Genomic DNA, 24,927 nt, shown 5'->3' on the forward strand with positions numbered 1-24,927 from the left:
TTTATTTTCTCTTCCAAAAGCGTCACTCTGACCACAGAATTGTACAGTACTGAGGTTTATATCCACCTTATAATTCATTCCTGTTCATTCAGTGAGTGATGACTTATTTTTATACATTCTTTGCATCACCTTTTTTTCATATTTCAGGTAGAATTGTTACTGCTGTATATATTTTGGACCATTTATTGTCCTTGCCTCTTACAGCAGCTTGTATAACTTATCAGTACAGTGCTTGATACTGTCAGTCTGGTGATATACTCTTTATTTGTCTTGTTATCTACAGACAAATTTACTCAGTTAATGAAAGATTTTTTTTTTCTTTTACTGAAGGGTTTAGATACAGCTGTTTTCAGTCCTTTCCGTACAAGAGATCTTTCCTACCATCATCAGGAGGAAGCAAGAATAGAATTAATAATTGCATCACCAGACAGAAGGCATTAAATGCAGTATGATACTAAGCTTCATTAACTTCAGTAATATTATTTTATATGCTAAATTATAAATTTTTAATTTTTATGTGCTAAATTTTACATTTGTATGTGCCACACAGTGTTGGAAACATTATGTAGTGCATAAAACAGTGGTAAGATAGTAATATTAATAGGACTAGAACTGTACAGTAAATATTCATTGAATATGGATGGTGTCTTTTTTTTTTTTTTTTTAGCTTATTCTTGCTGTTGCCAGACAGTTTTGTTCAAGTTCGAAAAGATCTTTCATACTGAAGTGGTTTGTTAAGGCTATCTAACCCCAGCAGTGTATGAAAAGTATATCTTAAGCTGAACAAAATCATAAGGAGATGGCAAGAATAAAATGAAAAAGACATTCCATGATCAATCTGTTGAGATCCACAACACGTTACTGTTTTTGGATTTTAGGCACAGTAGTAGTAGTAGTAGTTACAACCCGAGGCCCAACTGAATTTGAAACCAGTGGACATCAGGCTGAAGTTACCCTTCTCTGCAGTCCATCATTCTCTTTTTGATGGATAGGGAGGGAATTGGTAGACATTTCTATAGCCAGGCAGCGGAAGCATCCCATCATATCGGTGCCACCACATGAAGGCAACCCTCCCCATTGCCTTTAGGCACAATAATGGTGTGATACAATCCATGATGCAGCTTATCCCCTTCAACCTGGTAATAAATATTTGATTTAGTTTTTTTTTTGTATCGTCACCAAGCAATTTTTTTTTTTTTTTTCCCAACTTAGGCAGTCTTTAGTTGGAAAAGGGTTAATTAATGCCATCTTGAATGTTTCTAAAGTCTCCTCAGTTGAATTAAATATTTAAGTGATGGCAAAATAAACTAATAAATATGTCAACCAAAAGAAGGGGTTTTAACCATTTTTTTATGCAGATTTCTTTTAATATGAAGTTTTATCTTTTGTCATATATGTCTAAAAATAATATCTCTCAACCCAAAATTCTACCTGCTGTCACATTGAATCATTTATTCATTCCAGATATTCACCTGTTCATGTACAGTATTCATTTTTTTTTTTTAATTCCATAGTGATTGACCATTCATGATATTCAATTTAAAGTCACAACAATATAGCATAGAGAGCCATGCCAAGTCATTTGTATAATCACTTCATGTCATGCAAATTAAGAAACTCTAAGGATTCATTTTTCCCAATATGTAACTCCTGGTCATCTTCATTAGGTCTAATTGAAATACTGTACAAGATTAACTGTTCATAAAAGTTAATAAAGAAATTAATTGATACTCGACTTTCCTATACCATAACAAAATATTACTACTTTTATGTTATTCATTTGGTAAACACATTTGGTTTTCAATCGCCAACTTATGTAGCCTATGTGTGTGTGTGTGTGTGTGTGTGTGATGCATTTAATCTCTTCACAGGTATAGCCACACTTAGTAGGTCTTTTGCTTAAGCTAGTACCAGATTTTTATTCATTGGTGGAGTACCGCAGTACTTCATTCGTCCGTGGTACTAAACATTAATTCAAGATTATTTGGGTATCAAGGGTAAACGTAGATTAATTTTTATATCGCTGTGATAATTAAAAATAGGTGATTGTTAAAGACAAGTCATTTTACTGCTTTTACAGTTGAGCCGTTTGCAATATTACATGGAAACTACGAAAAGTAAACCCAATCATTCTGGCTTAAGATTGGATTGATGTTTGAGTAGATTTTGGGTTTGTTTGAGAGAGCCTATACTCGTTTTGGGTTACTTTGGGTTTCTTTTGAGTATGTTTGTGTGTCGGCCATGGCGGTCGCTCAGCTGACGACGTAAACATTGAAGAAATGGATAGCAGATCGTAGCACCACAAATTTAGAGGTATTTTAAGCATTTACATACAGTGTTTATCACATATTATGCAAATATATGTAGGGAAAAGCATGTATTACAGCCTGATGTAGGTGAAAATGCAGTGTGTATTGGTACGCCTAATTTAGAGGGCAACTCCCCCATGTTCTGTCAAAACCAGGACAATTATCATCAGTTTTTACGTTAATTGGTGCATTTGTGTTAATGTTAATGACAAGGGAGGATGGTGGAAGACAGTCAGTGGAGGACCTTGTATGGTGAGATGGTGTTTTTGTGGATTTAATCACTTAGTAACTTGTTTATGTGATGTAAATAGGAAAACTTTGACTCCCATGCCCCTCCCATTTTTTTAGCCACAACTGCTGTATTATAATTCCACACATTGTAATTAACAAAGATATAATATCCTTTTTATTTTTATTGCTACATGTCCCAGAATTAAATTAATATGAATACAAAATACAATGTTGGTGATTAATTTGGAAAACTTTGCAAAAACTTGTACCAGTACCATATGATTTTTAGATTAGCAGTTTGTATCTGTAACTGGGTTGAACAGAATTTAGGAGAGCACCCTTTCACATATGTTTTAAAGTTTGTGACAAGAATTAGATTTCAGCATAGTGTAATTCATTGAAGACTCCCAGATTATGCAAAAATAACTCAGTATGATATCAAGGTCAGGACTGAAAATTGTTTGCTTTCAAAGTTAGGTTAGGTTCCATCATATTTTGGTTTGTGTGTAAGATTGGGGAAGTTCTATGTTAAATAACTTCAAAAATATATATTTCTTTAACTTTTTAAGCCTGTAACTTTGATAGTCAGGTTATCTTTAATATTGAAAAAAAATACATTGGAGGTGATTTGTTTATGGCCACCCTTTACGGGATTAAGGCGTCAGGCAATAAATAGATAGATACCAGTAGATAGCATTATTGAAGTGGGAGCTCTCCTTGATTTTCACTCAGCTGTAATCAGTTTTTGGTAGGATAAATACAGTTATGGTGAGGTTTGGTTGATTTTTATTAATTTATGACAAACCGGGATTTTGGGTGTATTGACTATTTCCTGGTCAGTAAAAACTTTTCAAAATTTTCTTCATCCATCAAAATTTACCCATGTGGTGTAATACTTATGGTACAGAGAGTGAAATTTTGAATAGGTCCAAAAATCTGTCAGCAGTAAGACTGAATGAAAAATTTTCTTGGGAGTGAAGAGGTTAACTCATTTAATTTGAGGATGTATTTTTATTTATTTATAGGAAGACTGCTGAGCCTTAGGGAGTGGGCTGTTAAACCTGTGCCCAGAGTCACACACACACACACACACACACACACACACACACACACACACAATCTGAAGAGGTTAATCACACTTTTGTTCCTTACCCCATCCAATGTTGTCGACAGCCATGCATGTCCTCTTCTGGGTTGTCCTCGGCTCGGCGCTGCTGCTGGGGACGTTCGGCATTGGTGTCTGCCTCACCCTTGTTCTTTTGGCTCTTGTCTTCTGTGCCGGGTTAGTTAACAAATTCAGTACTTGTCACCCATGATTTATATTTTGGTTAATATGTTAACTTTGTCAAGTTTTTTCTGGCTCTTAGGCTCATACCATATCCTGACCCTAGGTGGGAAAATAAGTTTAGATGATGATGATAATGATGATGATAATAATTGTATTATGCATTTCATTAGTAATGCAGAGTACAACTCACAGACATTAGGCATGTTCACAATCTCAGGAGTTGTCAGTGATAGGCCTAGGTGAGTACTTTAATTAGGAACTCGGTCAACTATCCTACTCCTGGCTTGCACGGCCATATATTTTCTAAAAGCCCTTCCATGATATTAATTTATTGATGAAGAGTACATAAATTCTTCAATACTGTAATCATTTGTTATTGTACCAGTTTTCAGTAAAATACTGCAGAACAGTTACTAGAATGTATAAAACGACAAGTGGTCCATTAGCATTCATCACATATTATTAGAAGTCTTGCTGCATGTTTTATTTGAAATGCTATATCATTTAGTGATCAAAGAGATTAATGTTTCATCTGGCAAATGCTGAAGAGAATGTACTGACTATACGTCTTAAAAGAGGTTCAGTTTATGAAGCTGAAATCATGGGAAGATGAAACCGACTGAAATCCCAAGTACCAGTGTTTCCAAGAAGCCAACGGCAAAATTTGGTGTGGGCATGTGCATACAATCTTCATATGATTCCTGTCAATATTTTGCAGCCAAACGACTTCATGTCAGCGTTATATACAGTATAGACATATACTGTATGTCAGGAAGAGTTACTGTATTTGGTTAAAACTATAATAAAACACATGCCTGGGAATGTAAGTAATCAGTTTTAAGCTACAAAAAATATTTGTTCTGATGTTTAGACGGTTAGTATTGTTAGTTTAGTGATTCCCTTCAGCTTTATCATAATGAAGCTTCTATTCCTCATTTTATTGAGTAGACATGTTAATAATATTATACTGACGAACTAAGTGATAAAGGAAACGTTTACAAAACAGTAGTTTAGTTGACTGCATTTTTATTTTTAAAATTCAGTTATTAGGTGAAGATTGGCAACTTTTGGGAGTTTGTGCACACTCCTATTCATTCTGCTTTCCTTATAATGTTACCTCTTACACCAAAACAGATTACTCATTTCATGCACTTCCCTGTGCTGTCTCAGTCATTGGTTGCCATGATTACCAGATAAAATACTTTCACCCCCAAACCAAGAAGAAACAGAAAAATAAAAAAAATTTTAACTGCACAAAATGCTTCAGTAACATCCTTCCTCCTCCACCCAACATTACACTTCGCAGACACATACCGTACATAAACACATAGCCACAACAGACATGTAAATCCTCCAGCCAAACAGTATCCTTCATGAACCACCACCAGTTATCCACCCATTAGAAATTACCCTGCACAGCGAGACATCAGTGCACCGAACCAGGCTGTGTGATCATCACCCGTCCCTACATCAGTCGCAGTACAAAATACACCTAGCAGGCAATTCACTCTGTAATGCGGCCCCCACACTACAGAACAATTACTGATTCCATGCACTTCATGCTTACCACACAGCTAATCTTACAGCATAACCTCACGTGCATATCAGGTTCACATCTCTATGAGGCAGGAGCCATAATTAAAATACAGTAGCTACAGTAAAAATCATTGTACTTTATTGGAAATAGTGGAGCAAGGTTTGTTCTGTTTAAAGCATTAGTTTAATGCGAAATACACTGTGAAAGAAAGTACAGTACCTCTACCTGTAGGTCTTTCATCTTAACTTTGCCCATATTTTTGTTCTTTTTCTGCTTATTTCTTGTATCTCAGTGACAGAAAAAAACAGTACTGTATTATGGCTTTACATCCTTTCTTTAGCATTTCTTCATGACTGGCATTGTACTGTATTCTAGTGTTACTCTGTCCTTACAAGTCACTGTTCAGGATGGGAAGATGGCAGTTTTAAGTCAGGTTAAAGCAAAAAGAATATAGTTCATGATCTACATTTTCCTCATTTCTCATCATTGGTAATTACATGCTGTATGTATCACAGATGGGTGGTGGCAGTGCGATGGTGCAGCCTGGGGGAGAGCGAGGAGATGTGGCTGAACATACACCGTGCTCACTTACCCATACCCAGAGACCAGCATGACAAGGTGTGTGTGTGTGTGTGTGTGTGTTTTGTTTAGTGGGGTATATAGGATGCACGAGTAGGAAAAGAAAAAAGTCAGATAATTTATCAGCAGAATGTTGAACAAAATTCTGTATAATTTTTTAAATGGTCATTGAATAAGTTATACCCCTTTAGAGTCAGTGAACCAGTCGGCTGTTAATCAGCCATTTCAGTAGTTAGTCATTTAATCTGACATTAGCTTATTTTGTTCGTTCATCATTCACATGACCAATTTTAAAATAAGAAGTCACTGAATTAATATGTCAAATCTAGTAGCATCTCATAGCCTAACCTAAGCCACAGTACACACTCTTGACACCTGCTCCCTGCTCCTAGGTGGTCAGCTGTATTCAGCTAAGCAGCAGCATCGAGCGGCAGGACCGTCGAGTGAGTGGATCCAGCCTGATTGACGAACAGCTACAGGGTGTGGTGTCGCTGGTGGTGCGAGACTTTGTGCTCTCATGGTACAACAACCTCTCTCATCACCAGTCCTTCATCTCTCAACTCCAGCGCACCATACAGCAGTCCATGGTTGTGCTTGCAAATAGGTGGGTACTGAATAAATCTTTGCTCATAATGAACTATCCAGTTAACTTTTCCCTTACATTTAGAGACCATTGATGATGATAATACTGAGTTATGCTACAGTGTTTTTGATGCTGTGAAACACCTTGAAATAGATAACATCATGTTCCATACTTTTTATTTTCGCAACCTCCAGACAGTTTTATTAAGCTCACGAGAGTTTTAAGTGAGGGGGTTGATGATGTTCCAGAAATACTCACTTAAGCTGAATATAACCGTCTTAAATTAGCAAGAATAAGATAAAAAGTGCAGCTGCCCATCACATACGAGTACTACTGTATGTAGGGTTGCGTATTGGAGGGCTTCTGTGTCACTGTTTATTTGTTTACATCTTACATATGCTGTGTTGGAACAAGCTTGTTACGACCACATCAGACCACAGTAGACATGAGGTGTAAATAAATACACTGGTGCTGCATAAGATCCTCAACTCACCATTCCTTGTAGTACTTATATGTGAAGTTGATTGTACAACATCATGGTGAACTGGTTCAAAATAATTTTGTGTCATATTATATTGCAGGTGTAAGAGTATGGACTGGGTGAGCTACCTTACAACACGGCTCGTTGATGACATCGCCGGTCATCTGCGATTGTTCCGAGAAGCACGATTATCCGTGAGAGGGAAGGTGGCAACTGGGGAGGAGTTAATAGACCAGTTCTTTGAGAAGGAGGCAGAAAAAGAACGGGATATTTGCCGTGATGAAGTTTGTCTCAAGCCGGATGCTGAGAAAGGTGAGGGAACATGTTTAAAATCATACCCTTATTTAATGAAGCATTGTGGCTATTTTATACTGGCCCAACAAAGGCCATTCAGAGTTTCATCATTCAGTATTGTAATCAGGCCTAATTTCCATGTGCAGGCATTACTGTGGTGCATTCTATGATCTGACCAAAAATGAAGTAATGTAAGAGTTGTGATACTGTAAATATAATATTAAGGATATTAATACTGTTGGTGGTAGGTTGTGGCAGCCGTCATCCACTCACTTGATGTATTGTTGCCTACTTCTTCCTTCACCTTTATCATTGTTTTTCTGTCTGCCCTCCTCTTCCTATTTCTCCCATCATTCCTGTCACTTTTTATTACACGTCTTTCCTTTTGAGGTGGCTTTTCATTGGGTGGCAAGCATAATGGTTTCCTGTAAGCCAGGAAATAATTTACAGTGCCAGGTGTTAAGTACGGTATATAACCTACACATACATGTTCCCTATGTGTCAGCAAGTGGGTTGGTGGAGGGTCAGTGTCCCCGCCCCCTCCTCATAAAACAAGTAACTCAAACGGCCTCCCAATGTGGGATTATGGCATCTGGCAATAGATAGATAGATAAATAGATAGGATAACAATAATAATAATAATAATAATAATGTCTTATGTTTCTTAAAAATGCCAGCTAGTGCATTAGTACTCTTTTTCTCTGTTGCGCCTCCACATCACTCATGCAAAAGGACATAAAACAGGTAGTAGCCAGACTTATAACAGAAGCTTACTTTCCTTCTCAACAGACTACTTAAGTGACCTAGCTGAGATCATCCTGTACTACATTCTGCCAGCTGAGGACTTCAGCAATGCACCCTTGCTCTCAGCAGGAGTTGAACTGCTCGTATCATCCGTTGTGCTGCCCCTCGTATCACGCATCTCAGACCCTGACTACATCAACACACTTATCATCTGGGCAGTGAGTTGAGAATTGCCTGATTCAGTGATTGGGTTACTCTTCAGTACAGTATCATATATTTGGGCAGTGGTGTGTGTGGTTGAGTTGAAATTCCAAAAATCATAGTTTGATCCCAGAATATCAGGTTTAGAAAATATTTATGTTTCATTTATGTTCGATGACTAATTAGGTTCATTGCTCTTCCTTAAGCCCTTTGATATGTCATTAAAAGAAAAATTTGTGTCAGTACTGTCCATAGTGCTATATAAGATACCCTAAAGTTAAGAAATGTTGTGGGTAACAGTACCCAAGATGAGTGTAAGAGGGATATACCTAACACAACACAACACAACAGACTAAGTTAATCAAATGAAATCAAGCCAAACAAAACAGTGCAAAGCCAGTCCAGTCTAGGCTATTCCAGTCCGTACCATACTGTACCATACCATTCCATACCATACCTTATCAGACCAGTCCAGTCCTGTCCATACCATACCATGCCATGCCATACCATACTATACCATACCATACCATACCATACCACACCATACCATACCATACCATACCATACCATACTTTACCATACCATACCATACCATACCATACCATACTTTACCATACCATACCATTCCATACCAGTTCAGTCCAACCCAACCAAACTCAGCTCAGCCTAACCTAACCAAACCTAAAGCCAAGGTATTATAACATGGATGTTTTTATCGGCAGTGCACGGACATCCCAATCACCAGTGAACTGTTTGTGAGTGTGATCAAAACCACCAGCAATCTAGAGGAGCTGGAGGCAGTGAGGAGTCTTGTCATGAAGGAGATGACTAACTTGGTACGTTTGGCAGGTTTCATTTTGTTTATGTTCTTGTGGAGTGGAGTGATAGTTTTATTTTGTTTATTCCTGCGAGATGAAGCCGAGAATGTTACCTTCTTCACTATGATTATGCATTAGCTTGTTTTTTGCTTGCTTCTTTTTAACAGTTTTATTCACTGTAGGAAAGTCGTCTCGTGTTGAAGGGGTTAACGGTGGATAAACTCATGTGACATACCAGCGGCCAGATTCATAGACAACTTATGGTCAATCCTCTGTTGTAACAGGGATATGCTTTTGCAGGATGATCAAGATATGGAAAATTTCTTTGTTTTATTGTCTTCATTCTTCCCATAAATGAAAATACTGTAACATGATAATTTTCTTGTAACAGGGTAAGATTTGTTTTTGCATGAAGTATGGTAAAAGCAGTAGTGTTAGTTCCAATCCCAGGCTCATCTGAACATAAATCCAGTGGACTGCAGGCTGAAATTCCCCTTTTGCTGTCCACCATCCTCCTTTCAGGGGATGGGGAGGTGTGGGGGGGGGGAGTGGATCTGAGGGATGTTTATATAACCAGGGAGCAGAGGAACTTGGTTATATCAGTGCCACCACATGAAGGCATCCCTCTTCAGCAGTGGGAAGATTATGCATGTCCTTGTCCTTTCGGAAAAAAATATATAAGTACTAGTTATGACAGGGACTTAGTTGTAAATGTATATTAAGTGAGAAGCTGAGAATTGAGAATGAATGTGGAGAGGATGGAGGGTGAAAGACTGACAAGAAGAGTGTATGTGAGTCTGGTTGAGGAGGAGGGGGAGACTGAGGATGAGATGGAGGTATGGAGTGGAGATATGTATATCAGAGAGGTGGGGTGTGAGTTGGGGAGAGGGCAGCTAAATGGCAGAAGACAGGACAACATGGAGGGGGTTTGTTGTGGCCACCCATTAAGAAATTAAGCCGTCTGCCTGTAGATAAATGGATAGATAGATAGACTCTGACTCCCATTTCTCATTTTGACACTGATTTTTGACACTGTTGTTGTGGTGTTTCAGCGTTCAAGGGATTCTGGTGGGAGAGAGGAAGGAAACGAGGTGAAGCAGCAACTGGGCAGCTTGGAGTTCATAAAGCGAGTCATCGATAACAGAATCAACAGGATTGACAAGGGTTCTGAGACTGACTCTATGGGTGAGAGAGAGAGAGTCATAGAACAGTTCTGTTGAGGTATGGATGTTAACCCCTTAAATACACAAGTCTCCGTGCCTGCCTATCCCTGCAACTGCAAAAAGGGTCCAATTTTTCAGCTTTCACCAATGTAAAAAATTTTCTTACAGATTTCGAGAGCTTGAATTTACTCAACTGAAAATGTACATTTCACTCTCATATGACTAATGGTTACCACAATATCGACCGTCAAAGAATGTCAGAAATAAAAATTGTTACCCCTTGCTTATAGAGAGAGAAAAAAAATTGCACCAAAGTAAATTTTGGTCTTATACATATGAAGAATTTGATTTTACACACCAGAAAAGTATATATCACTCACATATGTCTAATGGTTACCGCACAATTGACAGTCAAAAAAAAAAAAAAAAAGTCACTCCTTGCTATGAGGGAGAATGGAACATCCTTGAGATATAAAGGGGAATAGGGAGGTACAGTGAGTGTGTGGGGGGGCATCAGGAGGGGGGAGGAAGGAGGTAAATATGCCTGCCACACACAGCCAATACTGTCTAGAGGGGTAATGGGGGAGAGTTTGGGTGGGAGGGGATGCAGAAGGCAGGATACATGGGGCAGAGGGAGGTGGAGAGATGGCCTGGGGGTGGGGGTTCCCACACTCGGCGAGGGGGCTGGATCGTGCCTCCCACCACCAGATCTCTTAGTTTCCATTGGCTAGGTACCATTTGCATCATAAAAGAGGCGGGGTTACAGCTCTCCAGTTTTGTGTAATATTGCTATGATCATGGGACATAGGACTTTACATACCAAGCTCGGAAAACAACGATCGTTGTACATAGTACAGTACTTAAGGGGTTAAAGAAGTCAGAGAAATGATAGAGGATAGAAATGGGTAGTAGAAGTAAATAAAAATTTAACAAGTCTTTCAGCTCCTTGTTTGTGTGGCAGTAGATGGATTAGATCAATCCTGTTGTTATGGCCAAGTGGATTAATAAAAATGAAGATTGTTATTACTGGGAGAAAATGGAGAATGAGAGACTGACTGGGAGAGTGTATGTGAGTGAGGTGGAGGAGGGAGGATTAGACAGGATGGGGTGGAAGAATTGGGTGAAGTATATGAGAAAGGAAGGTATGAGTTGCAGAATGGGCAGCCTGTTGGCAGAGGACAGGGTGACATGGAAGTGGTTCATTTGTGGCCACCGCTTACAGGATTAAGGTGTCTTGTTTTAGATAGATAGGTGGTTACTGGGATTGTGTGTGGGATGGAAAAAGTTTATTTGATAGTTTCTGTTCATGATGTAGTTAGGATACATAAGTTGTGATGACTAAGGCTAAAAATTTTGATAGTTTGTGTTGGTAATATAGTTAGGAAATATGTTATAAGTTGTGATGGCTAAGGCTAAAAATTTTGATAGTTTGTGTTGGTAATGTAGTTAGGAAATATGTTATAAGTTGTGATGGCTAAGGCTAAAAATTTTGATAGTTTGTGTTGGTAATGTAGTTAGGAAATATAAGTTGCAATAGTTGAGAGGCATATGAGTGCTAACCACCCCCCTGGTGCCAGGTGTACCAGTGAGCCTAGACTACCAGCAGGTGGCACGCGGCAAACTCTTCCAGCTGCCCCTTGAAGCCATCCTCAAGAACAGCCTCACCCTTGACCACTTCCTCAGCTACATGGGTTCAGTCAATGCCCAGCACTACATCAGGCTCTACCACAACATTGAGTGTTAGTGTGCTCCTTGGATTATTGGGTCTGCTATCATTGTGCTGTGACTTGTTCAGGTGAAAGAATGATACCTGTATTTGAAAAAGTGTGTACAATATTGGGAAGGTGCAGGAGTCCAAGTCAGACCAAAACTGTTGTCTCTTCCCATCAAACCCCTTTTCCAAATCTGGGTATAATTCTTCCACCTTGGCTTATCATTGCACATATATATACACGTTCAGAGAGAGTGTCAAGAGTAAACTATCAATTATCCGGCATAATGCAGGCAAGCCCTATGTCAGTTAAAGCAAAATGCCAAATATTGCATAGTAACCCCGATCGATTCAATATTCGGTGTCGAGCTGGATGTTGTGTTACCATCCATCTCAGACCTCTATTGTAAAAACTTTCCCATGTGTAAAAAATGAACATTAAGCATAAAATACAATAATGATACAGTACAGTAATACGGTACTGGTCGGCTACTGTTTACAAGCTGATTGATACACCTCAATGCTGAATATTGCTTAGAACCGCTGAATACATCTCATTTCGGCGCTGGATATTGCATAATTTCACCAGATGTTTCGTTAACAGAGCCAAGCCAGCAGCGTCAGATATTGCAGCGACCGATAATTGAGAGTTTACTGCATATGGTATATTTGATGTATGTCGTGTTGATGATGATGATGATGATGATGATGATGATGATGAATTATGTGTACTAATCAACTAGTGGACTACTAGTGGATAATTAGGTAAAGGCATCACCTCTAAATGTGGCTATTATGGATCTAAGTTTGAGGGATACTTGGGTTAATGATTACATAATGCTGCTTAGAGGTTAGGGACTGGTCTAATTTACACCCTGTAGAAGGTAATATGGAATGGAATCAGTTTTGTAAATATTTGTCTGCGGGTAATATTCATTTTAGGGAAGACAACCACACATACGGAGAAGGTTAATGTATACCGTACATCCTCCCAATTGTTAGGCTGGAGAACAACTGTGAGTGAACGCCTGTGTGCACTGGAACTGGAGCGTCTGCAGCACCTGGAAGAAGCGGGGGTTCAGGGGGGTGGGAACACCATGCCAGACCTCTGCCATGACCACTTTTCAGCACATGACCTGTCCTCACACAAGGAAGAGGCTGAAATGATTTATGAGCAGTATCTCTCAGAAAAAGTAAGTTTATTTCATAAACTTTGAGCCAAGGTGGAGATGAAATACAGTAATACTTATTGAAGGTTAAGTAATATAGGTACTACAGGGTGAATCATAGAAGATCCAGGTATTAGTACTCCACCTCTTTAGCGTTTCATTTCATATTGTTTTTGAAGGCTGCAACATGTTTGCATGCGTCAGCCCTGGTAACCTAATGGCAGCTGTCCATGCTGCTTGATCTCTGGCAGCTTCAGCTTCCCTATTCAGTTCCTTATCCCTGAGGTCACACTCAGTGACCTCATCCCAGGTCTTTTTAGGTCTGCCTCTTGCAGCCCTACCCCCAACATTAACACTTTTCACTTTCTGCACCAAATTATCATCCCCCATCTCTTATCTATATTAAAAAAAAAAAAAAAAAAAAAAAAAAGCTGAAAGCCTTCAATACTTGTCCATTCCAAAGAGTACTGAGATGCCTGGATTTTATGCCTCCATGTACAGTAACATAAATACTCATAAATACTAAAATATTTGCAAAGTAACAGGTAGGGGCGCTCACCATCCACTCACTCGATGTAGCACTGCTCTCGGGTGGCTGTCCTTTCCTCTCTTCCTTCCTTCATTCCTTTTTTCCCATTCTGTCTGTCTTTCCTTCTTTGTTTCCTCTTTCTTCTGTCTGTGGGTGACTCTACACTGAGTGACAAGGCAAATGGTTTCCTGTACACCGGACCAACTTGCCTAGCCCTGGGCTCGTATTCTCCTCATGGGGCAATGCAGGATTAGATGATGATGATGATGATGATGCAGATCTTGTGTTATTCTTATCAGTTTGAAAACCTGCTGACCTACATATATTTTTTTTAGCATGAGGAAGAAAGATGTTTTTTTAAATATGCATACCGGAAAAAAAATTATCCACTGTCTTTAATTTCCGAGGTATGGTATTGCCTCACAGTTTGGTAGTACTGTACACCAGTTAGTGTACTTATCCTGTTAAGATCCATTTCAGCTTTATAATTTATTTTGGCTGCCACCAGATGCTTGTTCTTAGTGCAGGAGAACTTTTGGGTCTGAATGGGTTATTGTAAGGCACCTGGTCATAGAGTCCATCTGATGGCCATAGCAGATAATTATGACAGTCAGACCCTTTTCCACCACTTATCACTTCTCCTTCACTCTACTCTGAGAACCCCCCATAATGTTATTTTATTTCATTTATGTATTTTTTACACCTTGATACCACTTGGAGCCACTTTCCCTTATTCTGCTTTATTTTTTTTAATTGTTACTCAAACACCACTCCAAACCACCTGCTTTCATGTTATCCTTCATTTTCGCTAAAGGCCAGTCCCAGAGTGGTGATGGATGACAGCATTGTGAAGCGGCTGATTCTGCGCATCCGGTCTGAGAAGGTGGCTGAGAACTGGTTTGACGAGGTGCAGACAGCATTGTTTACCACCCTTCAGGAGGAAGACCTTTTCCTGCCAGCGTTTAGAAGGTCAGACTTAACAAATTATGGGTTTATGTATATGAGACTGAGGTGGTATGGAGATGGGGAGAAAATGAGAGAGAACAGAATGGCAAAGAGAGTGTCTGAGTGAGGTAACTGGCCGTACCATAGTAAGGTTTGTATTCATCTTTATCCTTGAGAGATCATGGATTCATGTTTTATATTGGCTTCACCCCTTGCAAGCATGAGAAACACATTATGGTTATGACGATAATGATAATGGTGATAACCTACTACTGTATTCCATTTGTTAGGTCCGTGTGGTACATCCGACTGTTGGCAGAACTGGACTTATTAAAGGACGTGACGAGGTCAGACGAGGAAGACTCTCACTCACTGGATGATGTCAGCTTCAACTCCCTTGAGCAGGTGAGTCACAATACATATAATAACGACAGAGCTGAAGACCATATTATTAAAACTGATCACAAAGGTGTAAACAAGCCTGCAATATATAAATTTTTTAAAGCCTGCCTGTGATGATGATAGCATATATATGACCTTCCTGCAGCCCTGCTGACATTTTTCTGTAATGTTGGATGCTGACAGATCACACCCAACAGGTATAGGTGTTCCTTAAATAACCATCATCAGTTAGAGACTTACTGACACCATCACTCACTCAGTTTTAATCACATACAGTAGCTTAGGAAGCATTGTGGTGCACATTCCTCACAAGTCTGCGTCTTCATACGGCACATTATGTTCTTGTTAATGATATTTGTGTAAAGTATGTTCAAGTTGAAAAGTTTCATATTACATTCAAGAGAATCTAAAGGGAAATGTGAGGAGCTCTGTGGAGCAACTTTGAACCAGCCAAACTCAATAAACTGAGGAAATGGGGCTAAGACAATTAATTTTTTTTTTACCCATGGTACTTTCAGAGTTCCTCCTCAGAGCAGTGTCATAAAAATAATATGAGGTGCTCCTCAGAGGAACTGCAAAGGTGTCCTGTGTCCAAAATTCCATGTTCTCTCCTCTGTTTTTTCTGTTTCAATTTTGGTACAATATGAGTAACTCCAAGGAGCCCTTATGTACAAACTAGATTGCATAGGAAATGTTGCTAGGGAGATTCTTAAACCGTTAGTACTACAGGGTTGTATCTCATGAAAAGAACCAGTAATGATGCATAATTGCTCTGGAGAGTATTTTAGCTTGTCATAGACTTGTATCTCAAAAGGGAATGATATTGCTGTTAATAATTTATTCAGTACAATATACAGTAATATTAGTGATAGTATTACAGAGTGTACAGCATTTACTATTTAATTGATGTTGGTTTGCATCCTGAAATGATGTGGACTGTGATAACCAGGCCTTGGGTTCCTTTGTGTTCCAAAAGGAACATTACTTATTTATTTATTTGTTTATTTATTATTTATATATTTATTTTTTATCTACAGAAATTTGGTTTGACGCACTGTGCATGATATCATTGAGATCCATTTGTACTAACACTGATGTTGTTACTGTGGTCTCAGGCACGTCTGGCTGACGCAATCTCATTGGGCTGCGAGAGTCTGGCCGCTTCAGCTGGGTGCTCTGAGTTACCTTTTGTTGACATTATGTTGAAGGTTTGTCTGTATTATGAGATTGAGGAGTGTATGGTGAGTGAGTGGGTTGTGGTGTGAGGTGGTGTATTACAATGAGGGCTGTGTTGAATGACTGTGATTAGTGTATTGTGTTGGTACTGAAGTAGAGAAGGATGGTGGTCACATCATGGTCTGACTTGGTGAATGTGCGTCACTTGTTGTCATGGCCCCAGGAGTATCTAAATGAGATGGTGCACTGCAGGCTAAAGTTGCCTTTCTACAGTCCACCATCCTCCTTTCAGGGAATAGGGAGGAAGTTGAGGAACATTTGTATAACTAAGCAGTAGAGCCACTTGGTTGTATTGGTGCCACTGTGCGGAGGTGTGCCTCACCAGGACTGTATTCCTCAGAGAAAGGACTTTGGTGTGCGATGACTAGTATGATAAGGTTCACAGGAGATGCTGTTTTGCTGAAGGTTTTGGATCTCTGAGGTGACTCTTTATGTGGTTGTGTTTGTGTAATGCAGTGTTTGGTGGGGAAGGAGAGAGGGTTTAAAGGCACTCAGTATAGTGTAGATTTTTGTTAATTGTTTCTTTCTGGCCGGGAGTCATGTAGTATATAATTGCATGGGTGAGTTGGATCCTGTGCTATAGAGACTAACTGTTCTTCTCTTGATCATTTGGTCTTTGACTGGAAATAACAGTTATGTTATTATTATTCCTGTGATTAGATGATGATGATGGACGGATGGATAGATGTATATATATGTTCTGTGTTTATATATGCTCTTTTGATGAGTTTTGAAGTGCTGTGAAGTTAGTGACAAGTTGCATAGATGAAGATTGTTGCAAAAGGTGGGGTAGGTGTGAAGATCATGTAGGAAGAGGTTGAAGAGTGGTGACAAAGCTGAGCCTTGTGGAAAGCTGCTGGTGAGTACACTAACATTGAATCTTTGGTTTTGTGTGAATACTGCAACTTGTCTACCAAGTTTGTTGATCTCTGTACTGTGTTGAAAGCTTTGCATACCATGTCTGTTGCTGGTAATATGATTCTTAATGGTGACTGATTCCTTTTGAACCTATCTGAGGTAAGTTGAGTCAGCTTAGAAATTTGTTTGGTGGCTGAATATTTGGCTCAAAATCCATGTTCAAAGTCAGATAGAAGGAGAGATTATGACTTATAAAAAATTATTGGAGAGTGGATTGTGGGGATGATATAGTTAACCCCTGGATGACAGGTTTCTGTGTAGCAAGTAATTTTTTTTTTTTCTTGCAAAGAATACGGAACCAGAGGCTAAAAGTCAGCAGAGAAGTTGTTTTTCCAAGAAAAACTCAGATAGCCAAATTCAAGATCCATTCATTGCAAGATGCTTGGACACAGTGCTTTTAAATGATTGTGAGGTCATAAGCAGAGGGAAATACAGACTGAGGAAGACATCTCCAGAATTGAATTGTTCATACATGCATGACTGAGAGTATCAGTCAAGTCTTGCAATAGAGAACAGGACAGAAAAAGGGTGATAACCAGATTAAAATAATTAAGTTGTCAGCCATTGTTTAGGGGTTAATTATTAGTTGAATTTGTTGTTTAGAAACTTGAAGGCATGTTTGTGTTTTGTTTCATCTTTTGGATTTTTATCATAATTACTCCATTTTGTGTTGTTGTGTGTTTATGGTTAAAAGATGCATAAGAATTTGATAGATTGTCTGTCTGCTTCCTCTTGCTGGGAGCTGTTCAGACATGGTTCAATGTGGCGTCGTGGGTTGGTGGGAGTGGTAGGGGAAGTGTGTAGGTATGTGGATGGTTGATATTGTTTTCCATAATTTGTTGTTAGTTGATCTTTGGTCAAGGATATACTGATGCTTGTATGTTATTAAATAATATCCTGTACAGTATTTGTGGAAGCATAATACACTGTAATTGCTTTTCTTTCCTTTTCCTTTTCTTGTTTGAGGATCCCATGGTAGAAGTGGGACTGGATGATGATGTGTTGTCTAAGTGATTATACTGCTGATTGAGTGATATATGGGATTGACTAATGATGATTCTTTTCACCTTATTGCTTTACAGAAAAGGTAGTCCTAAGCTGAATATAACTGTCTGTAGATTGCAAGAGAGAGAGAGAAAAAAAACATGGTTGGATACAAGAGGTTATACTTATTGCTGACACATATATCATCCCCCCCCCCCTCCCTCTAGGGTGATGAGGTTGAGGCGCCAAGCCAGGCGCCGGTGACTGGAGGACTGTCAGCTGATTCTCTCTCAGTTGCATCCAGTCACTCAGCACACTCCGGCGACAACCACCTCAAGGTACAGTTAACGGTGTAAAGAACCACCATTTGGTGACCAAGGCTGACACATGCAAGTATGTTGGAGCCTTTATAAACGAAACAAAACAAAACAAAAGTAGGAGTTATAGTAGATTAAGGCTCCATTAATCCTTTCAGTACAAGGTGACTTTCCTAAGCTGAACAAAATTGTCAAGTAGCAACAGGAATTTACAAATGGATGTCATTGTGATGATGATAATGATGCTGCTGATGATAAAGATAATTGTGAAGGTGGTGATAATGACAGTGGTGATGATGATGACAATGATGACTGTTTCAGAGTGTGTCACGAGGGTCATCCCGTGCACAGTCACCACAGCCTGGTGGCCCCTCCCTCCATCCCTCACCCTGCCACACACGCTCACCCAGCCTCTCATCCAAGCCTTACACACTCACAGCAAAGATCATAGACACAGGTAAAGCAGATTTTTTTTTTTTTTTTTTTTAATGGTGAAGAATTAACCCCTAATAGTAACCAGAAGTGTCCACCTTCCACTCATATGATGTAGTACTGCTTTCAAGTACCTTTACAGCGAGTGACGGGTCAAATGGGATGTATCCCAGGAGACCATTTATTTTGTTGGGTGGTAATCATGCATTTGGATAGACTTACTGTAGATGGGATAAGGTGCTCCAACCAGATGTTGCCTTAGGGGTTGACATCTGAGCGGAAGTTGGGGTTTATTGCTCATGTAATGTTGCTCAAGGCCAAGCAACTTCCACACTCACCTCTAGTGTCTGGAGGGAACAACCCAGTCCATCATCCAATCCTTTTATTACCTGATGGGGTAATAAAGAACTGGATGATGGATGGATGGATGGATAGAATTGAATGGTGGATGAATGGATGGATGGATGGATAGGATTGGATGATAGATGAACAGATGGATAGGTAGGATTGGATGATGGATGGAGGGATGAGATTGGATGATAGATGGGTGGAGGGATGGGATTGGATGATAAATGGATGGATGGATTCATGGGACATACTGTTTGATAAACCTCATAGTTTTGTGCTTTCACTTTCTTTGTTTCTGGGTCATGCCTCATGCAACTAAAAAACTGTATTGTCATTGTGAGGGAATCAGTGTTTTTATATATATATACAGTATATCAGCGTAGTATAATGTTTTTTTTGCACTCCCTGTGACGCAGAAATTGTACGTGATGGCAACAAATCTCACGCCATCTACATCGTGAGTGTGATGCGCAAGGATGCCACAGGCCAGGAGGAACTCTGGCATGTGTTCAGACGATACTCGGAGTTCTATGACTTTCACCTCTCCATTATATCCAAGGTCGGTAGTGCTGTCGGCTTGGCTTGTTGTACTTGTTTGTCTTTCTGTCTACTGTATCTTTCTTCATCTAGCCATATTTTTGTCTACCTATCTTTATCTATCTATACATCTTTGTCTCTCTGTTTGTCTGTCTGTGTATCAGTCTTTTTGTGTCATATCTGAACAAGAGGATGCTAAACAACCTTGCTACCTGGTTGCCAGGGAAGCACCAATATTATTATTACACCAGGAAACCACTTACTATGCTGGGTGGTAATCATATAACCAAATTAAAGTGGTTCAACAGGATTGAGCCTGTGTCATTTCATATTTAAGGGATGGTTGGGGCTTGTTGCTCTCGAAATGCCACTCAGGATGAGTGAGGCTGGTCACTCTCATCTTTGATTGCAGGACCAACTTGCCTAGCCCTGGGCTGCTATGCTTCTCATGAGGCAGCACAGAATTAGATGATGATGATGATGATGATGATTATTATTATTATTACTATGGCTATCATCACCATTGTTGCTGGTTTCCGTCAGTTCCAGGATCTAGCATCAGTTTCGTTTCCAAGCAAGAGGATGCTGAACAACCTTGCTGCGTGGTTCCTGGAGAAGCGCAAGACAGAGCTGAACGACTGGCTGCAGACCATCCTCGCCCCAGCCAAGCTGCAGTCCCACCCCGGGCTGCAGGAGGCCATACAGCGCTTCCTTGACCAGACCTCATACCTGGCCAAAGAGCAGAACCTGGCCAAGAAGGTGGGAACTGTCAATATGTGCTATTTTGGTTATGTTGGGTTAGTTTAGTTTAGGTTAGGCTAAGTTAGGTTAGGTCAGGTCAGTTAGGTCATGTCAGATTGTGCTTTCAGGTTAGGTTAGGTTATGCCCTTCAGTTAACTCTAGAATAGTCTACAGGAATAAGCACAAGGATAGTAAGTAAAAGGCTGGACTTGTCAAGTGTATTATGTGTGAGCATATAAATATTCATAATTTCAGTTGATTGAAGAAAAGTATAGCAGAGATAAAGGTTAGAAAGAAAAGTATAGCAGAGATAAAGATTAGATGTTTTATGTGAGTTATGTGGTGAGGAGAAAGATAACAGAGAAGATGGCTAAGTGTGTTATGTGCTGAAGAGAAGGATAACAGAGAAGATGGGTAGGTATGTTATATATGTGCTGAAGAGAAGGGTATCAGAGAGGAAGAGTGAATGTGTTAGGTATTTATGTTTTGTTTCTTACACTGCCCTGTCTGTTCTCAAGGTTGAAGACAACTTAGTGGCCCCCATTAAGCTTGGAGTGCACAGCATGAGTAAGGCAGTGCGCTCCATGCCTGACACAGTGCTCAATACAGTCGATGGCATGGTGGACGGCATATACCGCAGGTTTGTCAAGCCCACACACCCCAGATTTACTGCAACTGCCGATTATGCTCACAGAGGCTCATTTGATATTGAGGTGGGTGGCTGGTTATATTGTACGTCCTTGATTTTGGGTGGTTTAGTGGTTAGAACACCTGATTCAGAGTGACAACATTGCATAGAGATGATTCCCATAATGTGATTGGAGGTTCTTCAGTTATATAGCCACTGGGGGAAGTAGGCTAGTGATCTACCCATAAATGTACCAGACAACAGTATCGTAACCTTGAGACAGTACACCTTAAGGGGAGGTAAAAATGGATTGGCTCCTGCTGTTACCTCATTATGTACAACCATTTTTTAATGTATTATTTTTGCAATTAAATTCATACAGGAAGACTGTGTATTAAACTTGTTTTGAATACCCATGAAGCTTCATTTTCCCTCAGTTTACATTTCCAGTTGTGTGAAAAAAGTTCTTATATAATGGAACACATCCTTAACATGTAAAGAGGAGTCACCATAGTTTGTGTATCTTAACGTAGCAGAAATTTTTGTGATTTTACAGCTTTTTCCCATAGCTCAGTGGCTGAAAAATACAGTACACTGTAGTACGGTTGTACGTCCTCCTCATATCACATTTTCTGTCATTACAGTATTCTCTTGTTACAGCTCAGCATTTAAGATGAAGAGATGGCAATTGTAGGTCAGTTTCATATGAACAGATTATAATTGCTTATGATGTGGGAGTTCAAGTAAGTGGTTGCTCAGTTAATAGTTCTGTTACTCCTACTTTTGTGCTTTCCTCTTCCTTTTTCTAGATCCTTCCCACATTCATACACCATTGGAGGATGGGGGTTTTCCTTTCCACTACTCCCACCTTTTTTAGTTGTCTTTTACAGTATGCAGAAAATATATGGATAGTAATCTTTCTCCCTGCCCCCCAGGACTAATTTTATCTTTCTCTGTATAGCCAGATGCCCTAAACCTGGAAGGAATGGCCAGAAACTTAGTCTAGACATTGAAAACGAGATTGACGAGCTCCTTGGTAGTTCTTGTCGATATTCACTCTTGCATTCATTAATTAGAATTAGTAGCCAAACCCTGTGCTGCAAGATAGAACAGTAAAGGATTGGTTGATAGAGACAGAATAATCATACACATACCATACACCACAGGGCGATGAGAACATCCCCCTGCGCATTCTTCTGCTTCTGATGGATGAAGTGTTTGACCTGCGGAGCAAAGACCAATGGTTCCGGCGACGTATCATGCTGTTCCTGCGGCAGATCTTGAAGGCCATGTTTGGGGATATCGTCAACAGGAGGATCGTCGACTATGTTGCATTTATTACGTCCCCAGAGCAGGTGGCTGATTACGTCAAGACCTTCAAGTGAGTGTACAGTTTGTTGCAGTTTGGTACTGGGTTGTAATTTAGGTTTGGTAGGATGGCATCAGAGATAAGTGTTAGTGTAGTGCTAAAGATCATTGAAGTTATTGTAATATATTATGGATTGTAAATTTGTGGTGAAGTAGAGGAGTGTGTGCTCATTATGTGACATTGAGCAGACAGAGAAGTTTGGCATCATGGGAAGTTACCAGGCATATTTTTGTATATAAAAAAAAAAAAAAAATCTGTACATTAGGTAAGACCAAAGCTCTCTCATGTCAAAGTCCAGATGACTAAATAAAGAGACATTGTATAATGAAAACAAGAATAGTACATACAGTATTTATTGTTACAGGATTTCCACTGTCTGATATTATTCTCCAAATAGACTGTGGCAACTTTTCCAAGATATGAAGGGTTTCAGTTAGGTTATATTAGCCATCCTGATGGTCACACCAAACCAAAATTTACTTAACACAATCTGCAGTCATCCAGCTGTGTTTTACCTTGCCAGAGAGTCATTGTGGCCAAATGGGGTATTAGTGACGCCCCTGCCAGAAAGAGATGACAACATCAAGATGAGAACAAGAGTGGCCGCCCGAACCTCAATGTTAGCTAGTATATCAGGTGAGCATAGAATGGCTTAAGTTAGTTCGTTAAGTGCTTATAAAAACAAATAAATAATAATGATAATAATAATAATAATTGTATATTAGCATTATTTGTTGTTCATCTTGCCATTTGTGACCCCAGATGAGCTAAAGGCCATATTAGGGAGCCAGACAACGGCGCGTGGTGTACTGGGTGTATATGACACTGTGCAGTGGACTTCGCTAAACAAGAGGCTGGTGTATGTGCTGCTGGAGGGCATCATCGAGTCACTGTTGGCCAACCAGCGGCAAATCCCACCATTGCTCAGGTTGGTAGTTTTGTCTTTCTTAGCATGCAGAGATTTTTGTTCCTTTATAGCTTATTCCCTGTATCTCAGTGGTAGAATTAGACAGTACTGTGACTTTACATCTTTTCCATAGCACTTCTTCATGACTATACAGAAGTACATTTTCAAGCCTAATGAAGCTCCTTAACCCATTTGAGCCCAGTTTATGGCCAATTATAGTCAGGTTGAATAGCTGATTTTGCTATAGCTACTCTTTTTACACTAATGACCTGAGATTGTCATCACCCCGTCATAAATGTTGAGTTGCAAGAAAAGATGAACCTGATGATGATGATGATGATAATGATGATGATAATGGTGATAATGATGGTGATGACAGTGGCAGTGAGTCGTACTTTAAATATATACACTTCCCCCAGGTCACTGCACACTGGGTCTGCTCGTATTGCCGCCAGAAATGCCCCTCACTCGAGAAGGGGCCGCACGGATCGGTGATTATGCCACTCTCGGAATAGCTCACTCTCTTCAGCCAACAAAATTATCGGATGCCCCACCTAGCGGGTTTAATGTGACGCTTGTGATCTAATCTCATCAACTCTTTCAAACTATTGTGATATGTCTTTAAGGCAAATCTCACCAAACCCCCTAACTTGTCACAATTTAATTGATTCTTCCTGATTCCAAGCTAATCCAACCTGACCTAGTTTAAGTTGCCCTGTAGCCAGTTCAACCTCACTCATCCTAATTAGGCCTAACTAAGTCTCACATAACTTAGCGTAAGTTAAGCTAACTTAATGTATTCAGTCCTAACCTAACTTAGCATAACCTAACCTAACTATAGCAAAGCAGTCTTGTACTGTACCAGATCTAACCTAATTGAACCTAAATTAGCCTATTTTGACCCAACTTAGCTTTATTTAAACAAGCTTATTTTCACCTAAACAATGCTGACCTAAGCTGTGTTGTATCCAGTTCAGTGTCACTTAATCCACATCAAACCTGACCTTGCCGTACGTGAGCACAGGGGCGCACCCAGGGGGGAGGGGCCCCGGGCCCGGGCCCTCCCCTTAGCTCTCTGGGTCCTTTAAAAATTTATATATATTTATTTCAATAACAGCAAAACATGAAAAATTGGCAAGTACAAACAAACAGTAACACATGAGCCAGCAGCTCTCTGACTCTAAACCTGCATATGACCTCCCAGTAATTATCGGATTACCTGACCTCACCTCACTACGGGCCCCCCTCCTTAGAAAATCCCTGGGTGCGCCCCTGTGTGAGCGTAATTGAGTCTCATTTTTTCTGACAAATGGGGGTGAGTTTTTCATTTTACTTATTTTCTTTTTCTTTCTTTCTTCCCCTTTTTTTTTTTTTTTTTTTTTTTTTTTTTTTAATCACCTTACCACTTGTGGGCTACTTTGTTGAGCTATCTCCGAGCTATCTTCCATAGGACCAATGATCAAGATGTGTTGTTGACTGAAGCATGTGAGATTATTGAGACTGTGGTTTATTAGGGATGCCGCCTC

The 24,927-nt window shown here is 39.7% G+C and overlaps 1 protein-coding gene across 1 annotated transcript; it reads left to right on the forward strand.

Moving 5' to 3' along the window:
- Nucleotides 1–5,911: 5,911 nt before the first annotated feature.
- LOC145402820 (sorting nexin-13-like) lies at nt 5,912–23,896 on the forward strand. The gene is made up of 19 exons (XM_080274727.1): nt 5,912–5,983; nt 6,337–6,548; nt 7,109–7,320; nt 8,092–8,264; nt 8,970–9,083; nt 10,118–10,250; nt 11,806–11,967; nt 12,942–13,132; nt 14,452–14,606; nt 14,873–14,987; nt 18,350–18,460; nt 18,761–18,896; nt 19,636–19,778; nt 20,300–20,515; nt 21,016–21,210; nt 22,292–22,506; nt 23,018–23,130; nt 23,257–23,422; nt 23,821–23,896. Exons 1-19 carry the CDS (start codon nt 5,927–5,929, stop codon nt 23,894–23,896), a joined length of 2,895 nt encoding a protein of 964 aa, XP_080130853.1. The 5' UTR covers nt 5,912–5,926.
- The last annotated feature ends 1,031 nt before the right edge of the window (nt 23,897–24,927 follow it).

The sequence above is a fragment of the Coenobita brevimanus genome, chromosome 59, assembly GCF_032717465.1.
Source record: "Coenobita brevimanus isolate Jiangsu-jjx chromosome 59, ASM3271746v2, whole genome shotgun sequence".
In the NCBI taxonomy this organism is placed as follows: Eukaryota; Metazoa; Arthropoda; class Malacostraca; order Decapoda; family Coenobitidae; genus Coenobita; species Coenobita brevimanus.

Excerpts from the sequence above, each read along its gene's own strand:
- LOC145402820 (XM_080274727.1), top strand. The coding sequence starts at position 5,927 with ATGTGGCTGAACATACACCGTGCTCACTTACCCATACCCAGAGACCAG. Across the intron at positions 7,321-8,091 it reads CAAGCCGGATGCTGAGAAAG|ACTACTTAAGTGACCTAGCT; the intron begins GTGAGGGAACAT and ends CCTTCTCAACAG. Across the intron at positions 14,988-18,349 it reads GCTTCAACTCCCTTGAGCAG|GGTGATGAGGTTGAGGCGCC; the intron begins GTGAGTCACAAT and ends CCCTCCCTCTAG.